A 20,713-nucleotide genomic window follows, 5' to 3' on the forward strand; every position below is an offset into this window, starting at 1 on the left:
ATGATTAAAAAAAAAAAAAAAAAAAAAAAAAAAAAAAAAAAAAAAGAGGAAGTAGAAGTAGCAGAGAACTATGAGTGAAAAGATAAAGGTCCCACTGTAATTTTATGGTGAAGAAAACATAAGCGAAAGTTAGCTGGTGATATGTTTTATTTGGAGTTTTGAAAGAAACCTGTTTATGCAGCCTTGAGTTTGCATGAGGCTGATTTTTGTATAGTGCATTGTTACTAAGATTTAAAGGAAGAAAACACAGTTCAGTGAAACTCAAGAAGTTAAAAAAAAAATATATATTATTTATGGTGTATATGTATTCAAAATACATATTTGGTAATGAACACACATAAAAAGAAAAATAATGACAGGTTGGATGTTTTGATCAGCAGTTTTGGTTTATTGTTAAAAGTGTTTTGTCATTAATTACAAAGAAAAAATTATTTGGGTTTTGGTAATTAAATTTGTTGAGTACATTCTGGCAATTAAGGAGTCACAAATAACAGTCAGTTGCTCCTTAGCTAAATTCTTTTTTTTTGTAATAAGGTTTAACATTCTATCCAAGGTGAGGAGGAATGTAGTATCGCAAGTGTTATTTGTTTCAATTTGTTTTGTTGTTTTAAGGATACCATACCATGTATGCACGCGACCCAGTAATGTATGCACACGACTCCGAAATGTATCGCTATGTTAAGCAGAAGCTAACAACATGGAGACCGTGTTTGGTCAGTCACAGTAAACGTGAACCACAAATTCAGCTGATGTGTGATCAGTGTTGTTTATTGTGAACATTCAAACATTATAGATTATCAGATAAATACAGTTGTATAACAAATGGCAATTCTGTTTGTTCAGCCTGCACATCAATTGAGTGGATTATCCAATCATGTGGAAACAGACTCCTATAGCAATGATGAGAATCATAATTCACTGCCATTATCATAATCATCAAAAAGGGTCCTGTCAGAGAACTGTACACACAAATTGCACATGACTATAATTATATTGCACATATGCATTTCACTTTTATACACTTCAAAAATCTGCTGCAACTATCTTCAATTATTAATTTTCACCTTTAACACACACCACATGCATTTTACTGCAAGCAACAAGAGCTTTACATTCACTGTCTATATTGAATGATCATGGCAGTTCATCATGTACACATACACGAGTCAACTGTCTATTATCCCCATTTTTTTTTTTGCCTGTTCATGGATGCTTTTATCATTCTTTTTAGAGTTGATCACAGTTTATGTTAAATTGCAGATTTCTCAATCTGACAACAGCTGAAAAGTCAATAAGCACATTCAGAGCTAGCAAAAAGCAAAAGGTACAAAGTTCTTCTAATTCTAATAGACAATTTAGTTTTTGAGAGCATTGAAATTCAAAACAATGGGACAGACCTCAATAGTGCTACATGTACATATACCAGTAAAATGGTAAAAAACACATTTCAGTAGAAAGGTCAAGTAGCAAACATCTAAGTGTTCAAAGAATGCAAACTCTTCACTTTAGTAATATGTGAGGCAGACAGATAGTATTGCTACGTCACATACTAGTACCATACACTAGTCTTGTATATCATAAGCATTTCCTTGATTACTGTCACATCCAGAGGTCTTGGGTTCGAATCCCAATGGAATCCCATTTTCTTTGCTCATTTTTTCCACTTATAAATTATATTCATTTCTGGTCAGTTTCCATCTGTTTGCGTTTGTTACATACCCAAAAAACTGCATCACTTTGGTGATCCCTCACATTTATCCCAAAGTTGATTTATCCTTTGGGTTTATGTCAGGTTTAAGTGTGCTTTGTGTGTCACACACATACACACTGCTATAGCTTCTAACCATTCGTGCATTGAGAATTAAGGGGTTCTGGGACAAACACTGTACTAGGGCTTTCGAGAGCTCAGTCGGTAGAGCACCGGGCTAGCATATGGAGGTCTCGGGTTCGAATCCCGATGGAATACCATTTTAGTTGCTCATTTTTCCATACATAAATTTCTACTTACAACCTTTTTCTATTGAGTGGCATGCTTATTAAAAAAAAAAGGACCTTCCCACACTTTACTGTAACCTTGTGAGGACCACAGCTGTAGCATCCATGATATGAAAAAATCTGGTGATAAGCCATGGTAACTCCTCCCCCCCCCCAAAAAAAAAGAAAACATAACAAAAGACTCGGGGGGGGGGGGGGTGGGGGGCTTTGAGGGCTTTCTATGGGGGCATTTGATTCCCGCCTAACCCCTGGATCTACTATGACTAACCTTGAAAGTGCATTCACAAATGTATTTATTCTCAGAGTATTCCAAGTTATAACAATATTTTTCTTTTTTTCTTATTTGAAAAACAAGGTTTTGTGGTCCTTGTATTAAGTACATGAATTGTCACACTTGTCATGATGCACTGGGTTCGGTAACAAAAGATCATGTGTTTTCAAGATAACAAATAGTACAGCACTAACTTGGCTTATCCCTTCTATTTCTAGATAGGAGATTCGTAAAGATTTCTTATTTGGTGGCTTTGTTCCCCCCCCCCCCCCCCAGCATTGTGTCCCTTGGAGCCCCGAGGTGGGGAATGGTGCCCAATTGCAAAGAGAATATTCTATTACCTTGGCAATAACATTTCCTTGATTGCTGTCACATAAATTTCTACTTACAACCGTTCTCTATAGAGTTGCATGCTTATAAAAAAAAGGTCGTTTCTACAATTTATTGTAACATTGTGTGGACCACAGCTGTAGCATCCATTAGCCTACATGAAAAAGTCTGGTGATAGCCATGCTAACTCCTAAGAGACCCAGGGGTGTCGTACTCACCCGAGTATCGCAAGTTCACCTTCCATGCATTCTTGCAGACTACTACCTGAGAAAACTGGGGTGTCGCATGGGGAGGGGGGCAGCTTTGAGGGCTTCTATAGGGGCATGCAATCCCTGGAGGTATGTGATGCATGCTTTGCATCTGTAGGCCCATTTACACTTACTTGGAAAAATCACGATTTTTCTGAAATCGTGACATTTGGGTGCAAGTTGCTACGCAACTACACCCAAACGCCCTCGAAACATCGCCAGAAAAATCGCCAGCAGGAGTGTGATTTTTTGAAACATCGCGATGTTTGAGGCGAAGTTAGCGATTGTAAACCCCAGCTGCAGAAATATCACAAGTTTTCATCACGTGACTTTCAATCTCGGATTGCACCGGGAGTTTACGCACGCTCCCGATCCCCTTTGGGACGTGTAGAGAGTACGTTGGTCATTGGCCAGAGTACTGGTACACGGTACATGCTGTACAGGTCTAAACGGCCGATCCTTGATCGGCTCGTGATCTCTCACCTCCCTCTCCCTTATGAAACTACAGGGTGTAATAATGAAAACTAGTAGCAGACCTGAAGTTCTACAACCACGTATCATCACCCCATGATGACTTAACAAAATAATGTTCTCCCAGAAATGCATTGATTTTGGGAGTGCCCACACTGCTCTCGGTATTATATATTACATTGTTTGTGGAATACAGGAGTACGTAACAAGTGTCGGTAAAACAACGGTGAGTTCTTGCTGTCGCCTGATAAAATACCAATTCTTAAAAAAACAAGCCTGCTTCTCACTTTCGTTGTAATATCGGTGAAATTTCATGATCCTCCTGAATGCCGCTTTCATCAGCTTTCTCATACTTAGATGAAGTTTTACACACCTACTACTAAGTGATTTAATATAGCAAGCTATGTAGTTTTACCGTAAGTTTACACTCGAGAAACACAAATGCACGTGTGCATTGTACTGATGATAAAAAGCCCTGGCTCAACGTTCCAACCAGCTAGCTGTAAACAAAATACATATGTGTATACTGCACTGCAGTGAAAACGAACAAAATAGCGTGCGCTTCCACTCAGCTACCATGTTAAAAAGAGGTAAATTACACATGCGCCCTACCGACCAAAAATTCGCGATTTTTGTGAAGCTCAAACTCCGCAAATTTTTGCGCAAGTGTAAACGGTGGAACCAAAATATCGCGATGTTAGTAGGTGTAAATGCGGCTTGTGTGTGGGCTAACAGTACTGAGGCCAAGGAGCAAGCTCCTTGTTCAGATTGTTCAAGTGGGGAAATTCAAAAATTTGTACATGTATTTCTTGATGTCTGCGCCTACACACTTCATGGAACGTAGTATTTTTTCAAATTGTATTTTCTAAACTGAATTTAGATTTTATTTCTTATAGTTTTTGGTTTTAATTGGACGGTTTATAGCAAACAAAAATAAGGAATAATGAAACATATATATATATATATGTATGAAAGTTCTGCGTTGGTGTGTAATAAATAGATATCAAGAGTTAGAACAGTCGTATAAGAACACCGCAGGAGCCAAAACGTTTCGGTCAAAGACCTTCATCAAAGTAATTGAGTCAGACTTACTTTGACAAAGGTCTTTGACCGAAATGTCAGTCCAATTTTTTGGCTCCTGCAGTGTTTTTATATGACTGTTTTTACTCTTTATATATGATATATATATATATATATATATATATATATATATATATATATATATATATGTATATATATGTAAGACGGAAGGAAAACTTGCAGTATAGACGTTGCAGTGGTGTTCAGTCTTGCCTTTATTCCCCGAGCTTTCGGCTATTTCACTAGCCTTTTTCAAGGGCTTGATGAGACATAACATAAGAGCAAAATAGCAACCAATTTGCATGCATTTGAACAGAAATAGAAATAGAAATAGTAATAACAAGAAGCCAATCAAACGGAATATAGGCAGTGGCACCAATTTGCATACATTTCAACAGAATAAGGCAGACAACAGAACAAAAACAAAAACAAAAAACAGAAAACAAAGCAAAAGAAACATGGGCAGCAATATTACATTCGCTCCAACGGAAAGGTAGTATTATCACATACACTTGCGGTGAAAAAATACAGTTGTAGTAGTAGTTTGGTATAGGTAATACCAACGGCAATACATAAACCAACATAAATTAAAGCACAATAGTTACCTTTAGGGCGTGGGGATTTGCTTGTGTGTGGTGTGTGTGGTGTCCGGAGGGTGAGCTCAACGTCTCACACAGAGGATCTCAAACATATAGTTCGACATGTCCGCAAACAGACCGAGTCACTCCATCGCCTCAAGTTACACCAAAAATATCTTCTGATGTACCGCGACAGAGACTTAGTACCAAAAGGACTCTTAATCAAAAAAGTCTGTTCTTTTGAGCACACTGAGAACATGGAAAAGAAATGGAACTTAGTTCTTTGGCATGCATCCTGCCAACTTCGAGATATCACAATTGACCTCTTAGAAGAGAGAATATTACACCAAGAAAACTCTCTAAAGGAGGCTAGAAAGATGTTATTTACTAAGACCACTTCCGGGAACTACCATAAGACAATAAATTTTATCCATGGTCATGTCGTAGATAAGTCACGTATCATGAGTGTAACAAAGAAAAACAAACTAATAAGGGATGATGAACTGTGCAATGAAGTGAAAAAGCACATGCAGTCTTCAAAATGCGGAGACAAAGACGGAGGCGGTCGCTGCCCTCATTGCGAAAATAACACGCGCGCCTCGGCTGACCGCTCTCGCTTTGCTCGCACAAACAGAAACAAAGTAAGACGGTACAACAAAAGTGCCTTCAAAAAGCGACGGAATTCGCTTAGAAACGTAGCTAGAACGTCCAACAAAGAGCTAATTCCTTCCCAACCCAGTGTACAAATTGTAAATCTTTCTGATTACAACCTCTCTCACTCTGAAGTCACACTTTTGTCCAAAGGGTTGAATTTCTGTCCCACCCCTCCCCTTATCGACACTCTTCAATTACAAGCAGATGTAAATGAACTCAAAAGGAAAATGAGTCTGAAAGCATACTATGCTGAAAAAAATCAAACTGGTCAAAACACGACTGATGCCGAAAGTCGGCACAACCCCCATCCTGAAACAGATAGACTTAAATCGCTAATCAAAAAGAAAAGTCTCTGGACCCCACGCACCGAAAATCCACGCCTGGGTCTGTTTTTTGAAAACGTAGAAAGAGAAATCTTAGACTCCGCCCGAAAACATGAATCACGTAGGTGTTCGGACAATCAGACCAAAGGTGAACGGAAGGCTCTAAGAGCTCTGAGAAACAATGATCAAATTGTCATCAAGCCAGCCGACAAAGGCTCGGCAGTAGTAGTGATGTCATCCCAAAACTATGTCGACGAAGGTCTCCGACAGCATCTGTTCAGACCCCAAGACCTCTCACCACTTAGAACAACTAAAAATGCACCTCAAAGACAGAAATTACAATACCAAAATGGTAAACAAATCTATCTCGCGAGCATCACAAATCACTAGGGAAAATCTCCTCTCATACAAGGAACGAACCACAACAAACAACATACACTTCCCTATCACATACACACCCGCCACAGCCAACGTCTCGCGCATCATCCACAAACATTTCTCCATCATCAGCGAATGCGATACCCTACGAAATATCTTCCCAAGGCCACCCATCACATCCTTCCGACGTAGTAGAACGCTACGGGACATGCTAGTGAATGCCACATCACCCAAACAACACACTCCAGCCACAGATCATGAAGAACATACACAAACACAAACAATATCCATGCTTGTAGACGCAATTCAGGAAGACGCCCTACAAAGCTCTGAATCAACAACAAACACTAACTCACACAATTCTCCAAGCCCACCCCACCCAACCCCACCACAGTTCCACAGCACACCTACAGACATCAGCTCTTCAACGCCTGGTTTCTACCAATGTAAGTCAAAAAAATGCATCCTGCACCAGCACATCAAAGACACACACACATTCACAAGCTCATCAACAAAGAAAACCTACTTCATCACAGACTACATTAACTGCAAATCATCTTGGGTAATATACCTCATCACATGCTGTCAATGTGGCCTACAGTATGTCGGTAAAACTCAAACGTCTCTGTACACCCGCCTGAACAACACACGTTCTGAGATTATCAACCACAACACCTCCAGCCGCAAAATCCTTCCCTACACCTTACATTTTAACCTACCAAATCACTCAGTTCGGGATGTACAAATCACAGGTGTTGAACTCATCAAAAAGAAGGAAAGCCATATCATACTCAAACGAGAATCGTACTGGATATCTAAACTTTGAACTTTACGTCCACATGGAATTAATGCCGATCCTTAATTTTTCATAGGTTCTGTTTTAATCTCTATCCAGAACGTACGAGAAGTTTTGAAGTTTATTGAGCACCGACTCACAGTGTCAAGAATGTAGGTGCACCTTATTTACTATAAAGACCTTGTACCTATATCTTATAAAAGAGTTTCACGGAGCGAATGACCTTCCAAGGCATGTAATTATTACTGTGTCACCGTCCCAAATACCCCCACGCCACATCACCCCTCACACTTCACTGCCCCCGCATTACATGTACGAAGTCACACTCACCCTCCGGACACCACACACACCACACACAAGCAAATCCCCACGCCCTAAAGGTAACTATTGTGCTTTAATTTATGTTGGTTTATGTATTGCCGTTGGTATTACCTATACTAAACTACTACTACAACTGTATTTTTTCACCGCAAGTGTATGTGATAATACTACCTTTCCGTTGGAGCGAATGTAATATTGCTGCCCATGTTTCTTTTGCTTTGTTTTCTGTTTTTTGTTTTTGTTTTTGTTCTGTTGTCTGCCTTATTCTGTTGAAATGTATGCGAATTGGTGCCACTGCCTATATTCCGTTTGATTGGCTTCTTGTTATTACTATTTCTATTTCTATTTCTGTTCAAATGCATGCAAATTGGTTGCTATTTTGCTCTATGTTATGTCTCATCAAGCCCTTGAAAAAGGCTAGTGAAATAGCCGAAAGCTCGGGGAATAAAGGCAAGACTGAACACCACTGCAACGTCTATACTGCAAGTTTTCCTTCCGTCTCACATATACCAATGATGCAGTACCCACCACGTACGAGGCCAAGCCCGCTTCACATTATATATGTATATATATATATATATATATATTTGTTGTTGTTGTTGTTGTTGTCAAGAAACAAGTGGTGAAATGTGCCCAATTGTCCTGAGCAAACTACCATGTCCCCAGTTTTGGGCACTCTGTGAGAGAAAAAAAAAATCCAAACAAACAAAAAAGGATTTTGTTTTATGGTCAAATAAGTCATATAGTTAAGATTGACATATCTCTGTGCAATGTTTGTGTATAGTATTATTTGTCTTTATACAATGTTTCCTTTGTTTTTGTGAATGAGACTCTTGTGGCATTGAATGAAATTCAAATAAAGAATAAAAAAAAAAAACCCTTGCAAATTTGGTAAAAATCTGACCATGCATTTTCAAGAAGAAGATGAAAATGTGGCGTGAGGGGGACTCCCCCAGCTCATTCCCCCCCCCCTAATCTGTAGCACTAGCTTAGCTGATCACTTCTGATTGGAAAGAATGAGATGATTTTGTGCATTCCCCCTGGGTGGGGAATGGTGCATACATATTCCATTACCCAAGAGATAATACTTGCCAAGTTTGGTAAAAATTTGACCATGCATTCTCAAGAAGAAGATGAAAATGGACAATTTAGGCCCAAATTTGGACCCCCAGCTCCAATTGGTCAAAAAACATCCTGGGGTTTTCAAGAAGAATATAAAAATGTATAATCTAAGCCCCCATTTTGACCCTTCCCTCCCCCCCCCCCCACCTCCAGGCTCTATTAAAGGGAAGCACTCCTATGTGGTTATCTAACACTTGGCAATGGCGTATATCCGTTCTGTGGGGGGGATGATCGGATAGTCACCATCACCACAATTAAAAGCCCATAAGTGGACCGGCACAGCCTTGGGGGGGGGGGGGGGGGCTTGGTGAAGCTTGGTGCCCCCCGCCCCCCCCCCCCCCCCACACACACACACACTCACACACTTTTTTTTGGCTTGTCAGGCGACTTTCGGCAGAAAATCAGACCTTAAAGTACGAAGACTTTTTTTTGTTTTTTGAAATACCTGTGCGAGGGAGCGGTGCATGTTTTTGCGCGTTTTGTCGACTTGAAACAGTCCCACTTGTTTAAGGTAGCAATATATTTTAATGTCGATTATTGTTAAACAATTTAGCCATAAAATGCTATCATATAAATAAACTTCTTGTATCAATTCTTACACTGAATATCATGAACACGACCTAACCCAAGCGAGGGGGGGGGGGGTGGAGGGTGAGGGTGTGGGAGGGGGATGTTCCCCCTCCTACGTGAGAACTTTTTGCATTTTGATGTTGTAAATGGCGGTGCACCGGGTGCAACTGCTGGCAGTTATTGGCAGCAACATCAGGAGAATGGCATGACGATTAAATGCGAGCGAGTGGAGTGAGCGAGCTTGAAAATGTTGATATTTTTCAGTCCAAAAACTGTCGTTTGTAGGTATATCTTTTCACTTTGGAATTTAAGGGGGAGAGGCGCACCGGGCGCCAACTGCTGGCAATTACTGACAGCAACATCAGGAGAATGGCATAACGATCAAATGTGGGCGAGCAAGCTTGAAAATGTTGACATTTCACAGTCCCCAAAATGCTGTTTGTAGCTAGAACAGTGATTAGATGCGAGCGAGCGAAGTGAGCGAGCTTGAAAATTTTGACATTTTACAGTCAAAAACTGCCATTTGTAGCTATATTTTACAGACCCCAAAATGCTGTTTGTAGCTAGAACCTACATTGTTTTCGCTTTGGAAATTAAGGGGGGGGGCACCAGGAGCAACTGCTGACAATTACTGGCAGCAACATCAGGAGAATGGCATAATGATTAGATGCGAGCGAGCAAAGCGAGCGAGCTTGAAAATGTTGACATTTTGCAGTCTAAAAACTGCCGTTTGTAGCTATATTTTTTCGCTTTGGAATTAAGGGGGGGGGGGGGGGGGCGCAGCGGGCGCAACTGCTGGCAATTGCAGTGACATAAGGAGAATGGCACAACGATTAAATGCAGGCGAGTGGAGCAGCGAGCTTGAAAATTTTGACATTTTACAGTCCCAAAACTGTCGTTTGAATATAGCTATAAATGTTTAACGGGCGCAACTGCTGGCAATTACGATTAAACGATTAAATGCAGCGAGCGGAGTGAGCGAGCTTGAAATTTTGACATTTTACAGTCCAAAAATTGCTGTTTGTAGCTATACTTTTTCGCTTTGGAAATTAAGGGGGCACAACGTTCGCAACTGCTGGCAATTACTGGCAGCAACATCAGGAGAATGGCATAGCGATTAAATGCGAGCGAGCTTGAAAATTTGGACATTTAACAGTCCAAAAACTGCCGTTTGCAGCTATATTTTTTCACTTTGGAAATTAAGGGGGGGGGGGGGGGGTGGGGCGCCTGGTGCGCCCCCCTGGATCTGCCACTGGTAGTCAAGGGTGTTGGTTTATGTTCATGATGGGGGGAGATATGACCAGCGAGGGGGTGTCGAAGTGACAAAGCGACCATCCTGGGTATACCCATGATGTATCCTGACTGAGTCATCATTGTTTCAGGAATGATTCAGGAAATGGAGGGGATTCAATTATGGCGATATAGTTTTTTAATTGTTTGTTTGTTTGTTTGTTTTGGTACATAATTTGCAGATGGTCCCGAGTTGCTCATGTCATAGCATGTTTATATGTAGGCCTACACTGTTTAACGTTGTTAATGTCTCGACCATACCTTATGTAGATATTACTTCCTTCGCGAGCGAGCGAAGTGAGCGAGCGCTTGAGTAAGTATACATTATCCTACAAGATAGAATACTGTTCAGCTCTACCCGTCTGAAGACGGGCGTACGAACGTCATGCAATATGCCAAAATTGATAAAATCACATTTCTGCTTCCTCCTTTTTTTCCTCAAATTTCAGGGGGGGGGGGGATGATTGTACAGGCCATCCCCCCTCCTCCATTTCGGGGGGGGGGGGGGGGGATTCATCCCCCCCGGGATTTACGCCCATGTCAGTTGGTCTACTCCCACTTCGTCTCATAGCCATTTAGTCTCAACCCACTTGGTCTAATGCCGTTTCGTTTACAACCAGTTCATCTAATGACTATTTAGTTCAATTGGCACTTACGAGTTTACCAGTTGGTCTACTTATCAGATGGGCTATGGCCATTTCGTCTAATACCCACAGGTTATTAGACAAAATGAGGAAAAATCCATGGAGACAAAATCGCGATAAGACCATCTCTGGTCATGAGACAAAACAATAATTAGCCAAACTGGGCATTAGACCAAGTGAGGATTAGACCAAATAGGCATTAGATGAAATTGATGGTAGACCAAATGAGTTTAGCCGTAGTGGTGTTAGACGAACTGGAAAGAATAGACCATCTGATATTAGACCAAGTGGCAATAAACCCTCCTGGATTTGCCATAAAAAGAACCTTGAATCTACACTCATTAATGCACTAACTCACAGTATTAACTTAGTTCTATTACTTCTGGTTCTAGAGGAAAAGATTTTCGGTGCCCATTTAAACAAATTGAGATCCTATCCCCCTAGGGATGCTACCTGCCAAGTTTGGTGAAAATTTGTCATGGGGTTTTCAAGAAGAAGATGAAAATGTAAAAAGTTTAAGCACAACGGATGACGGATGGCAAGTGATCACAACAGCTCACTCGAGCCTTTGGCCCAGGTGAGCTAAAAAACCTATCCAAAAATTGTGGTCAACTTTACAAACATTATGAACATCTAATTTGCACTGAAATATTAATCACAGAAAAAGATGTCAGCAGAAGGTGCTGTAATTTCTGCTCACAAGCTATGTACGTTTGCAAATCAAAGCAGACAACCAAGATATAGTGACGGCCTTATAGATAACGATTTATACCAACAAACTGAGGACTTGAAAAAATACTCTAAATTAGTACGAGCGAGTGAGTCAAAATTTGTATATTTCTGTGTAGGAAACATTGCACTTATCTCATAGTTCGTTGTACTTGTAAATCATACAATGCTGGCACACTGTTATATGGTGGCTTGCCCTGTATATAAAATAACAGATCATGCGACAATTGAATCCAAAAGCTTGCTAAAACTTACAAATCAGTGTGAGCATTTTCTGAAAATGTTCGTATATAGGAAGTATGGGATTCTCTTCAATATATGGTTAATAATTCAAGTAATTATTAACATTATGATATGATGGCTGGTCAGGCTGGATTTATGAATGGTGATATATACTGACAAACTGAAAAAAAAATTCACAAAGCATAGAGTTAGTGCAAGCGAGCGCAGCAAGTGAGCTCCTTTGATTTTTCACTTAGGTTGGCAAATAGTTACATTGTATAATTCTCAATAATGATGTGGTGGCTAATTGATAAAAGGCATATCGTCGACCTCATGCCAAAAGGGCCCTAACAGTATAGAAAGTCTATGGTGTTAAGGCCCTTTTGGCATGAGGCCGACGATATATAAGCTGGAGAGTGGCATATATAAGTTGTAGAGAGTCAAAATTCTTGTATCATTGCAAAGGAAATGCTGGAGTTTTCTTCAGTACATGTATTTGGTTGTGAATCACGTTTTTCCTAGATACGCCATTGCTAAAACTGCACCCTTATATAGACCTTTTTTTGTGATCACTGCAAGGCAACTACATATGTACCTTAAATTTGGCAGAACTGCAGAAAAAAGTGGAATAATAAAGCACCCTAAGTTGTCAAACATGAAACTTGTACTTTAAATTTCTCATAATCATGTGTCGCCCCCCTTGTGTCCAAAAATGGGTATTCAGCTATAAACACTGTGTATACTGATTTTTGTTGTTCTTTTGTTTTTAATGAGGAAATGTCTGTGATGCATATTTAAAGCTACAAAACATTTTTTTCAAAGAATATGCTATTCAATATTTACAGCATACCTTACGCTAAAACAAACACAACACCTTTCATTACAAACTGTAATTGCTGTATGTCATTAATGTTGGATCAATATTGTATTTGTAATTGGTATATGTATGTTGTATTCTTTATTTGGTACATACGTATTTGTTTTGTTTTCCATTTTCTTCTTTGTTGACATGTTTGAATATGTATATGTATGTAAGTATATGATATCTTTTCATTTTTGAAGCGCCATGAGCACTGAAAAGTGGACCTATGTGCTATATAATACAAGTAGCCACTAATATTATTATTATTATTATGACTCATACATGATTTGGAGGTAGTATATTGAATTGCTAATGAAGTAAATTGAAAAACTCGTTTGGGCGAGGTTTTTTTTTGTTTTTTCTTCCGTTTTTGGCGCCCCCAAGGAGTGGCGCCTGGGGCACGTGCCCCCCTTGCCCACCCCCCCCCCCCCCCCCCCCCCCCCCCCAGATAAGCCACTGGACACCAGCAGCCCAGATGTGAAGTTTTGGTCTACAGACACAGGAAGACATGCCTTGACTCATTATTGAGGCATTAATAAACAGAACATATGTACTGTACCTTCACACTCCTGTTACAAATGGAATTAGCTGGAACAAATAGGAATATAATTTATAAACCAAACATCATTATTTCATTGTGCGCCTGGAATTTGCATTTTGGTTAAGCACCGTTCATATAAATTGTTTTGTGGTTTACGTACATACACAAACTGAACTCACTTTTCTTAACCTCTCCAATCACATAATTTATGCAACTCTCTTACAGAAAGGACTTTTCTAAAAAAAAAATTAAGACACTCATAAAAAACCCTCATATAATTAGGTCAACTCATACAAATTTTTGATCTTCTTGCCTCCTGGCTTTACATTATACTCTCATCAGTATGTGGCCTTCCAAGAAAACAATCACAAGTGTGTGTGCAGTGTGCATGTAGTCTCTGTGTGTATATTTAAAGTATGAACAAAGTGTTAAAATTTTCTTGTGCTCCCACAGACTTTTGTGGTATCTGTAATGGGTGCACTTGCAAGTCTTGTGTTTACAAACAAAATGAATGCTTGGTGCATTTGACATTGCTTCATTACACTTTGCTGTGTAATTCAACATAAGTGATACAAACTTAAAGGACAAGTTCACCTTCATAGACATGTGGGTTGAGTGAATGCATCAATATCAGTAGAACACATCAGTGAGAGTTCGAGCAAAATCGGACAATCTGTTAAAAAGTTATGAATTTTTGAGGTTTCTGCTCAGTCACGGCTGGATGAAAAGACTACTATAGCTTGTGATGTCACATGAGTACAACAACGATATAGCGAAAGAATAAAGAAAATTCAACATATTTCCATTTTTCTCGCATAACAAAAGAACACTTGACTTCTCTCTTTCAGAAGGCAGGGGGAATAATATTAACCTTAACATACCTCAGTAGCAAGTTGAAGAAATGTGCACTTTATTCAAAAAGTAAAGTTTTGTGAAATTCTCTTTTTATTTTCCTTATACAATAGTTGTATGCATGTGACATCATACACTGTAGTAGTCTTCTCTTCCAGCATTGACTGCGCAGATACTTAAAATATTCGTAACTTTTAAACAGATTGTCCAATTTTCCTCAAACTTTCACTGATGTGTTCTACTAATATTGCTACATTCTCTCAATCCTTATGTTAATGAAGGTGAACTTATCCTTTAATGACTTTTCTTCGAAACTCATTGAAATTTGATTGGCTTGGGAGAAACTGACTTGTACAGAGGAATAAAACATGTACGTCTATGAACATTGGCACTTTTTGTTTCCATCAACTCAGCTGATTATTCAACATTATATGCAGTAAGATTTTATATGCAAAATTGACTAAATAAGAAATTTCTATTAAGATACTTAAACCTATGTACATGTCCAAAAAGCTACAAAATATTTTTTTTTTTCAAAGAATATGCTATTTAATATTTACAGCATATCTTACACTAAAACAAACACAACACCTTTCATAAATTGTACATGATACTCTCTCACTTAGTCTGCATTATTCTATACCTCTACGAGGTTTACACACAGCTGTTTCCTCTTTGAAACAATATCCATCTGTCTTTTGTGATTGATGGCACAAAAATAAGAGAAGACAGAAAGCTTATTAATATGTAGGTAGGTACCTACACACCATATAAGTGAACAACCAGCTCAAAACCCACAAAAAAGAGGCAGAGTAGGATTATCTGTAATCATATGGAACAAAATAAGTCATTTGGGTTGACCAACTCAATTTTTAAAGTTTGTCTCACTCGAGAGAGTAATCTCTTCTCTACCTAATGTTGAAAATTAGAACAAAGCCAATGTAGAGATAGTAGCATTTTTTTTCTGAACAATTTTGTTTTTCATTTCGGCGCATCTGAGTGACCTGTATCTTTTTAGAATCCTCTTTTTTTCCCCTTTCCTATGAAACTGCACCTCTTAACTCTCTTATTTCAATCACCTTTTGAATGGATCATGGTGGTCCAATTTTAACAAGTTGTGTATAATTTTAGAGTTTAGAGCTTTATAGTCTATCAAACTATGTAGAAAATACAATGGAAATTAATTTTAGCCTACTTTTCTGTGGGTTTTGAGTTGGGCGGTCACAGTCATGATACACATGGGATTGACATAACTTTTTTTCTCTCGCAGTCTATTTGGGCCTCTATAACCTTTAAATGTGGAATTTTGGTGTCTGAAAAAGAAATGTAGTGGCCCAAAATACAAGCAAACAAATCATTATATTTCGAATCTTAGTTGCCCAATTGGGCCAGAAAAACTGAACTAATTTTCACTATTTTTCTCACTTTTAAACACTATTTTTTTCTCTAATGGCCCGCTAAAACCTTTGAATTAGAAATTTTGATGGCGTGAAATGAAAGAAAATACACGTATAACAATTCATTTTGACTTCTAATTGCCTGATTGGGCTACCAAAAGAAACCCTTTTTAGTCATTATGTGGAATAACATAATTTTTTGTGACCCCTCATCAAGAAAGCCTCTTACACATGTAGTTGTTCAATACTGATATTGTGAACATGGAATTAATTCTGCAGAGTCTAAGCTTTCCTACATTACGCAATTTGTCCTATCATTTAGAATGGGAAATGAATCAGACATCAAGCATTCCATTTTTGAAATTGCTCATTTTTCTATGCTGTAACTATCACAGTCATGTAATGGGGGGGGGGGGTCACAAATATGTCTCAAGCTTTCAACATTGACATGAGTTTCTGATAGTGCTGTGTTTGTATAAACATATTTCCCCCTACATTAAAGCACTGTGACTGATGGGAAATGTGATTAGCATCATGGTTTTATCACAATGCATTTGAAAATCACAGAAATGACATAAAAAGATACATATGACATAACACTACTCATAACCTACAACATGTTGATGCTCTATTTACAGTAATTGATAACTTGTAAACATTACGTTTGGTTCTCACTGTGCATTAAGAAAACATAACAAATACAAATAGGTCAATGTTCAAAACATGAACTGCATTAAACGAATACATTTTCTTCCTGATAAATATATATCTGGTATATATATATATATATCTGGTAAATATATCACCAGTTGGCAAGTCCACACTTTGTCATGTGAATTTGTCATTTCTCAAACACTGAAGTAGAAATGAAGAATGAAAACCTTTTGCAACTAACTAATACCACTTTGAGACAGTTTATAAATGCCAATTATTGATGTTATATACAGAAATTAATGATAATACACGTCTATGATAGCGTTGACAGCCAAGCACACAATGAACTCCACCAATACTGGCCAATATTGTTGTGTAGGAGATGTGAAGAAGTCAATATCCAGAATGCATCCATTGTCAGTCTGTAATAAAATAAAGTATGATATATCAACTGATAAATGCAATATCTGACTAGTTGATTACGTATAATAAGAGTAGATTTTGGAAGATTGATAGCAAGTAAAATTAACATGCATTGACAGAACTCTGCAGGAATAATGTTTGTTTTGGAAATTGGTGAGTAACATGATTTGATCTAATATATTTGCATATTTTCTAACAAATCCACATGATGTTCTCTTATGAAAACAAATTAAAAAGAAGATTTACTTCTAGACATATACAGTGATATAAAGAATCACACTTGTAAGACATATGTATCTTTAGTCTCAAGTGAAGGAGACTGACACATTTTAAAGGTAGGGGATACCTTTTACAGACCTCCCAAAATGCAGCAAAACATTAAATATGAACCTTAAGGGACTTGTTTCGGCCACTGCTGAGAAATTTGAAAGTCAACAGTTATGTACAATTTGAATAATGCACAAAACTCAACTACTCAGTAGTTCTGTGTGTCAGCCACACTTAAGCCTTTTTGTTGCAGTCTTCTGTATTCTTTTATCTACAAACACAAATCTAAAAGTATAAGAGCTGATGTAATAACATATAGAGTGTGTGGCAAGAATGTATATAGAAATGTTTGTAAGTTTTGATGAACTTTCTTCACAAAATATACATGATGGACACACATGCAGTGCATGGGTCTGCAAAGGTAGCCTAGTAATGTACTGGAATTTACGGTGAGCCCCGAAAAAAATTCAATTCAAAATCTAACGGTCAATAAAAATGTACTATGTTATCTTCCACTTTCAATACTTTATGGGAGTTTCTAAAATGGTACTCTCTTCAACATACCACTGTATTTATACAACTCTTCAGTTAAGGCATGCAAATGGGATTCCCTACCTTTAAGGTCATATTGTTTCTTCCTGAATTTCATATCAGCATGTGCTCTTAGTCTATGGAAATTTTTAGAACAGATGTCAGTAAAAACACCAATGACACATGATAGACATTGATTCATTATGGTTTGTGATACATATATTGGCTTTAAAGGCGTAATTTACCATTTGCAGGAAACAAATACCCAGCATTAGTGCTTTAAAATAGTTCTAAAAAGTGAGTTAGGGATAGAAACAACCTCTGTAAAACAAGGCAAGTGCCAAATTGTGTCTCGCCCATTCGTGTACAAGGAATTAATATTTTTTATAACTCCCAGAAGCTAATTGACCTGCTTATGACCTTTGACCTTGTGGTGACCTTCAACACCCCAAGGGACATTTACCATCCAAGTTTGGTCACAAACGGGCAAAGGGATCAAAAGTAATGAGCCATAATTGAAACGTGCCATAAAAACATAACATTGGGCCCTAAAAATTTGTTGACCCCTTTCTGTGACTTTTGACCTTGTGATGACCTTTACCTCCCAAAGGGAAATCTAACATCCAAGTTTGGTCACAAACTGACATAGGGATCAAAAGTTATGAGCCACAATCAAAACGCGCCCTAAAAAAATAACATTGGGCCCTAAAAGTTTGTTGATCCCTGTCTGTGACCTTTGACCTTGTGACGACCTTCACCTTCCCAAGGGACATCTTCCATCCAAGTTTGGTTACAATCGGACAAAGGGATCGAAAGTTATGAGCCATAAACGAAATGCGCCCTAAAAACTTAACATTGGGCCCTAAAAGTTTGTTGACCCGTCTGTGACCTTTGACCTTGTGGTTACGTTCAACTTCCCAAGAGACATCTACCATCATCCAAGTTTGATTGCCATTGTAGCAACATGTGCTGAGTTACGTGTGATAAGAGAGTCTTGCAAGTAAACTTTAATGTATGACCTCAAATGACCTTTGACCTTATCATGTGACCTCTTACGGCACCATAACATGAAGGTACCCCCAGTACATCCATCACCCAAGTTTGATTGCCATTGTAGCAACATGTGTTGAGTTACGTGTGATAAGAGAGTCTTGCAAGTAAACTTTAACGTATGACCTCAAATGACCTTTGACCTTATCCTGTGACCTCCAACGGCACCATAACATGAAGGTACCCCCACTGCATCTATGACCCAAGTTAGGTTGTAATCCAAGCAACTTATGTGAAGTTATTTGTCAAAAGAGAGTCTTGCAGGTAAACTTTAACATAGAGAGTCTTGCACATATTTTTTAATATATGACCTCAAATGACCTTTGACATCATTACATGACCTCCGACAACACCATAACATGAAGATACCCCTAGTGCTTCTACCACCCAAGTGTGGCTGCCATTGCTGTAACAGTTGCCAAGTTATGCATCATAAGAGAGTCTTGCAGGTAAACTTTAACATTTGTGACGGACGACGGACGGACGACGGACGGACGGACGACATTTGGATCCCTTAGTCTCGCCTTCACCTCCGGTGGGCGAGACAAAAATTGAATCGGTAAAATCCATGTTTAGTTTTGTTAAATATACAAAATGTGAACAATAGTTACAATAAAAATGTTTCCAGAATAAACCGTCTACAGTTACGGTTTATTGAGAAAAATCCAGATATCTTCTTATATTTTAGGCTTTATCCCGAAAATTTTTTATGATAGGATGTTGTGTTGTACAACACACCTACACATATGCATTTAATGTCATATCTTGAACATTTTTTTTTTTAATCACTGTTCCCAAAGGATACATCTTTTAGTTTCTTTCAGCAATAGCATAGGGCTTATAGCAACACATGCAAAAAACAGAATTGAATTCACATAACAATGTATCAAATCAAAATGCAACATCATTCACTGTAGCCAGATATCCACTGTGCAGAGTTCTGATAGGATCTGCAAATTAATCATCATAATGCACAGCACCGTCCATGCATATGAAAGCAAATAGTGACAACATGCTTAACTGTAAAATCACTAATAAATACCAAGGAGGTTGAAGAGAATGGAGTAACAACCTTCTTATTTCCTTTGCTAGATGTTTGAAGCCGCTGCTCAAAAATATTTGAAGCATGTGCCAAACAGGATGTGCCGCGCAGATAGGAAGACAACTGACTCGTGTCTCATTGCATAATCACCAGCCACTTTCTAAGGAAGATAATTATGTCTTTGTGATGGTAATTACTTTTCGCTATCCCTTCTTATCAAAGGTAGGTGGTACAGACACAAAGTTGCGCGAATAGAAATTGAGCAAAAAATGCTGAAATAAAGATGAAAATTACTCAACTGGGCATACCCGGGCTCTAATCTGATATATCTATCAATAAAGAATTATACTTGAAGATTATTCCATATTAGTTTCATTTGTGGAAATTAGCGGAAAAGTGATAGAACCAGCTTTCCAGGATGGTACAGTTTTAAACATTTTCTCATGATACATCTCTGATTTACAGTGCACAAATTTCTGGACAGAATTGATTTTTGTTTTACATGCTTTATCATTAAGTGAAATTTCATTTCATTGAATAAATAAATACGCAAAATATGGCCAACATTATGATAACGTTCAAAATGAATCTTCAGATTGCTCAGCAAGGCGGCGGCTTCGAACATCGATCATCAAAGGCACAAGTGCACCTGTGGAATTCTTTTGTACATCAATAGAAATCTGACAACTGTTTGAATAATTACAGCCAGTTGAACTCCAGGTATAAAACCTCCTTGTAAATACCAGGGAGGTGGGATCCCTGTAAATACCAAAGATGAAAGTGACACACATGTGTCTACTTGTATTTCAGGGATGCCAAGTTCAAAAAAAAATTATGAGTGAGATTTTCATGACTCGGCATCTCGGCATGCGAATGTGCGCGCGAGCGAGGGTGTGGAAAGGGTTTTTCCCCCCTGTGGCCTCCCACGGTAAGGAGCTTTCTCAATTTATAGCGATCAGGTGCATACTTAAGTGACTATTTTTTGCTTATTTTGAAAGACAAAAGGGAAATATACCTTCAATTGCAACTATCACTTTAATCTTTTGAGCTACGCTCATTATTACAGCCCCAA

At 38.4% G+C, this 20,713-nt stretch overlaps 1 protein-coding gene across 1 annotated transcript in view; it reads right to left on the minus strand.

Annotated features, from left to right (window-relative positions):
• Positions 1–14,352: 14,352 nt before the first annotated feature.
• LOC140241585 (prominin-1-A-like) overlaps positions 14,353–20,713 on the minus strand; it is a 289,128-nt gene continuing 282,767 nt past the window's right edge. Inside the window, exon 25 of the mRNA XM_072321318.1 lies at positions 14,353–16,750. Coding sequence (XP_072177419.1) covers positions 16,746–16,750 — 5 coding nt within the window. The 3' untranslated portion in view covers positions 14,353–16,745. The remainder of the gene's footprint in view (positions 16,751–20,713) is intronic.

The sequence above is a fragment of the Diadema setosum genome, chromosome 18, assembly GCF_964275005.1.
Source record: "Diadema setosum chromosome 18, eeDiaSeto1, whole genome shotgun sequence".
In the NCBI taxonomy this organism is placed as follows: domain Eukaryota; kingdom Metazoa; phylum Echinodermata; class Echinoidea; order Diadematoida; family Diadematidae; genus Diadema; species Diadema setosum.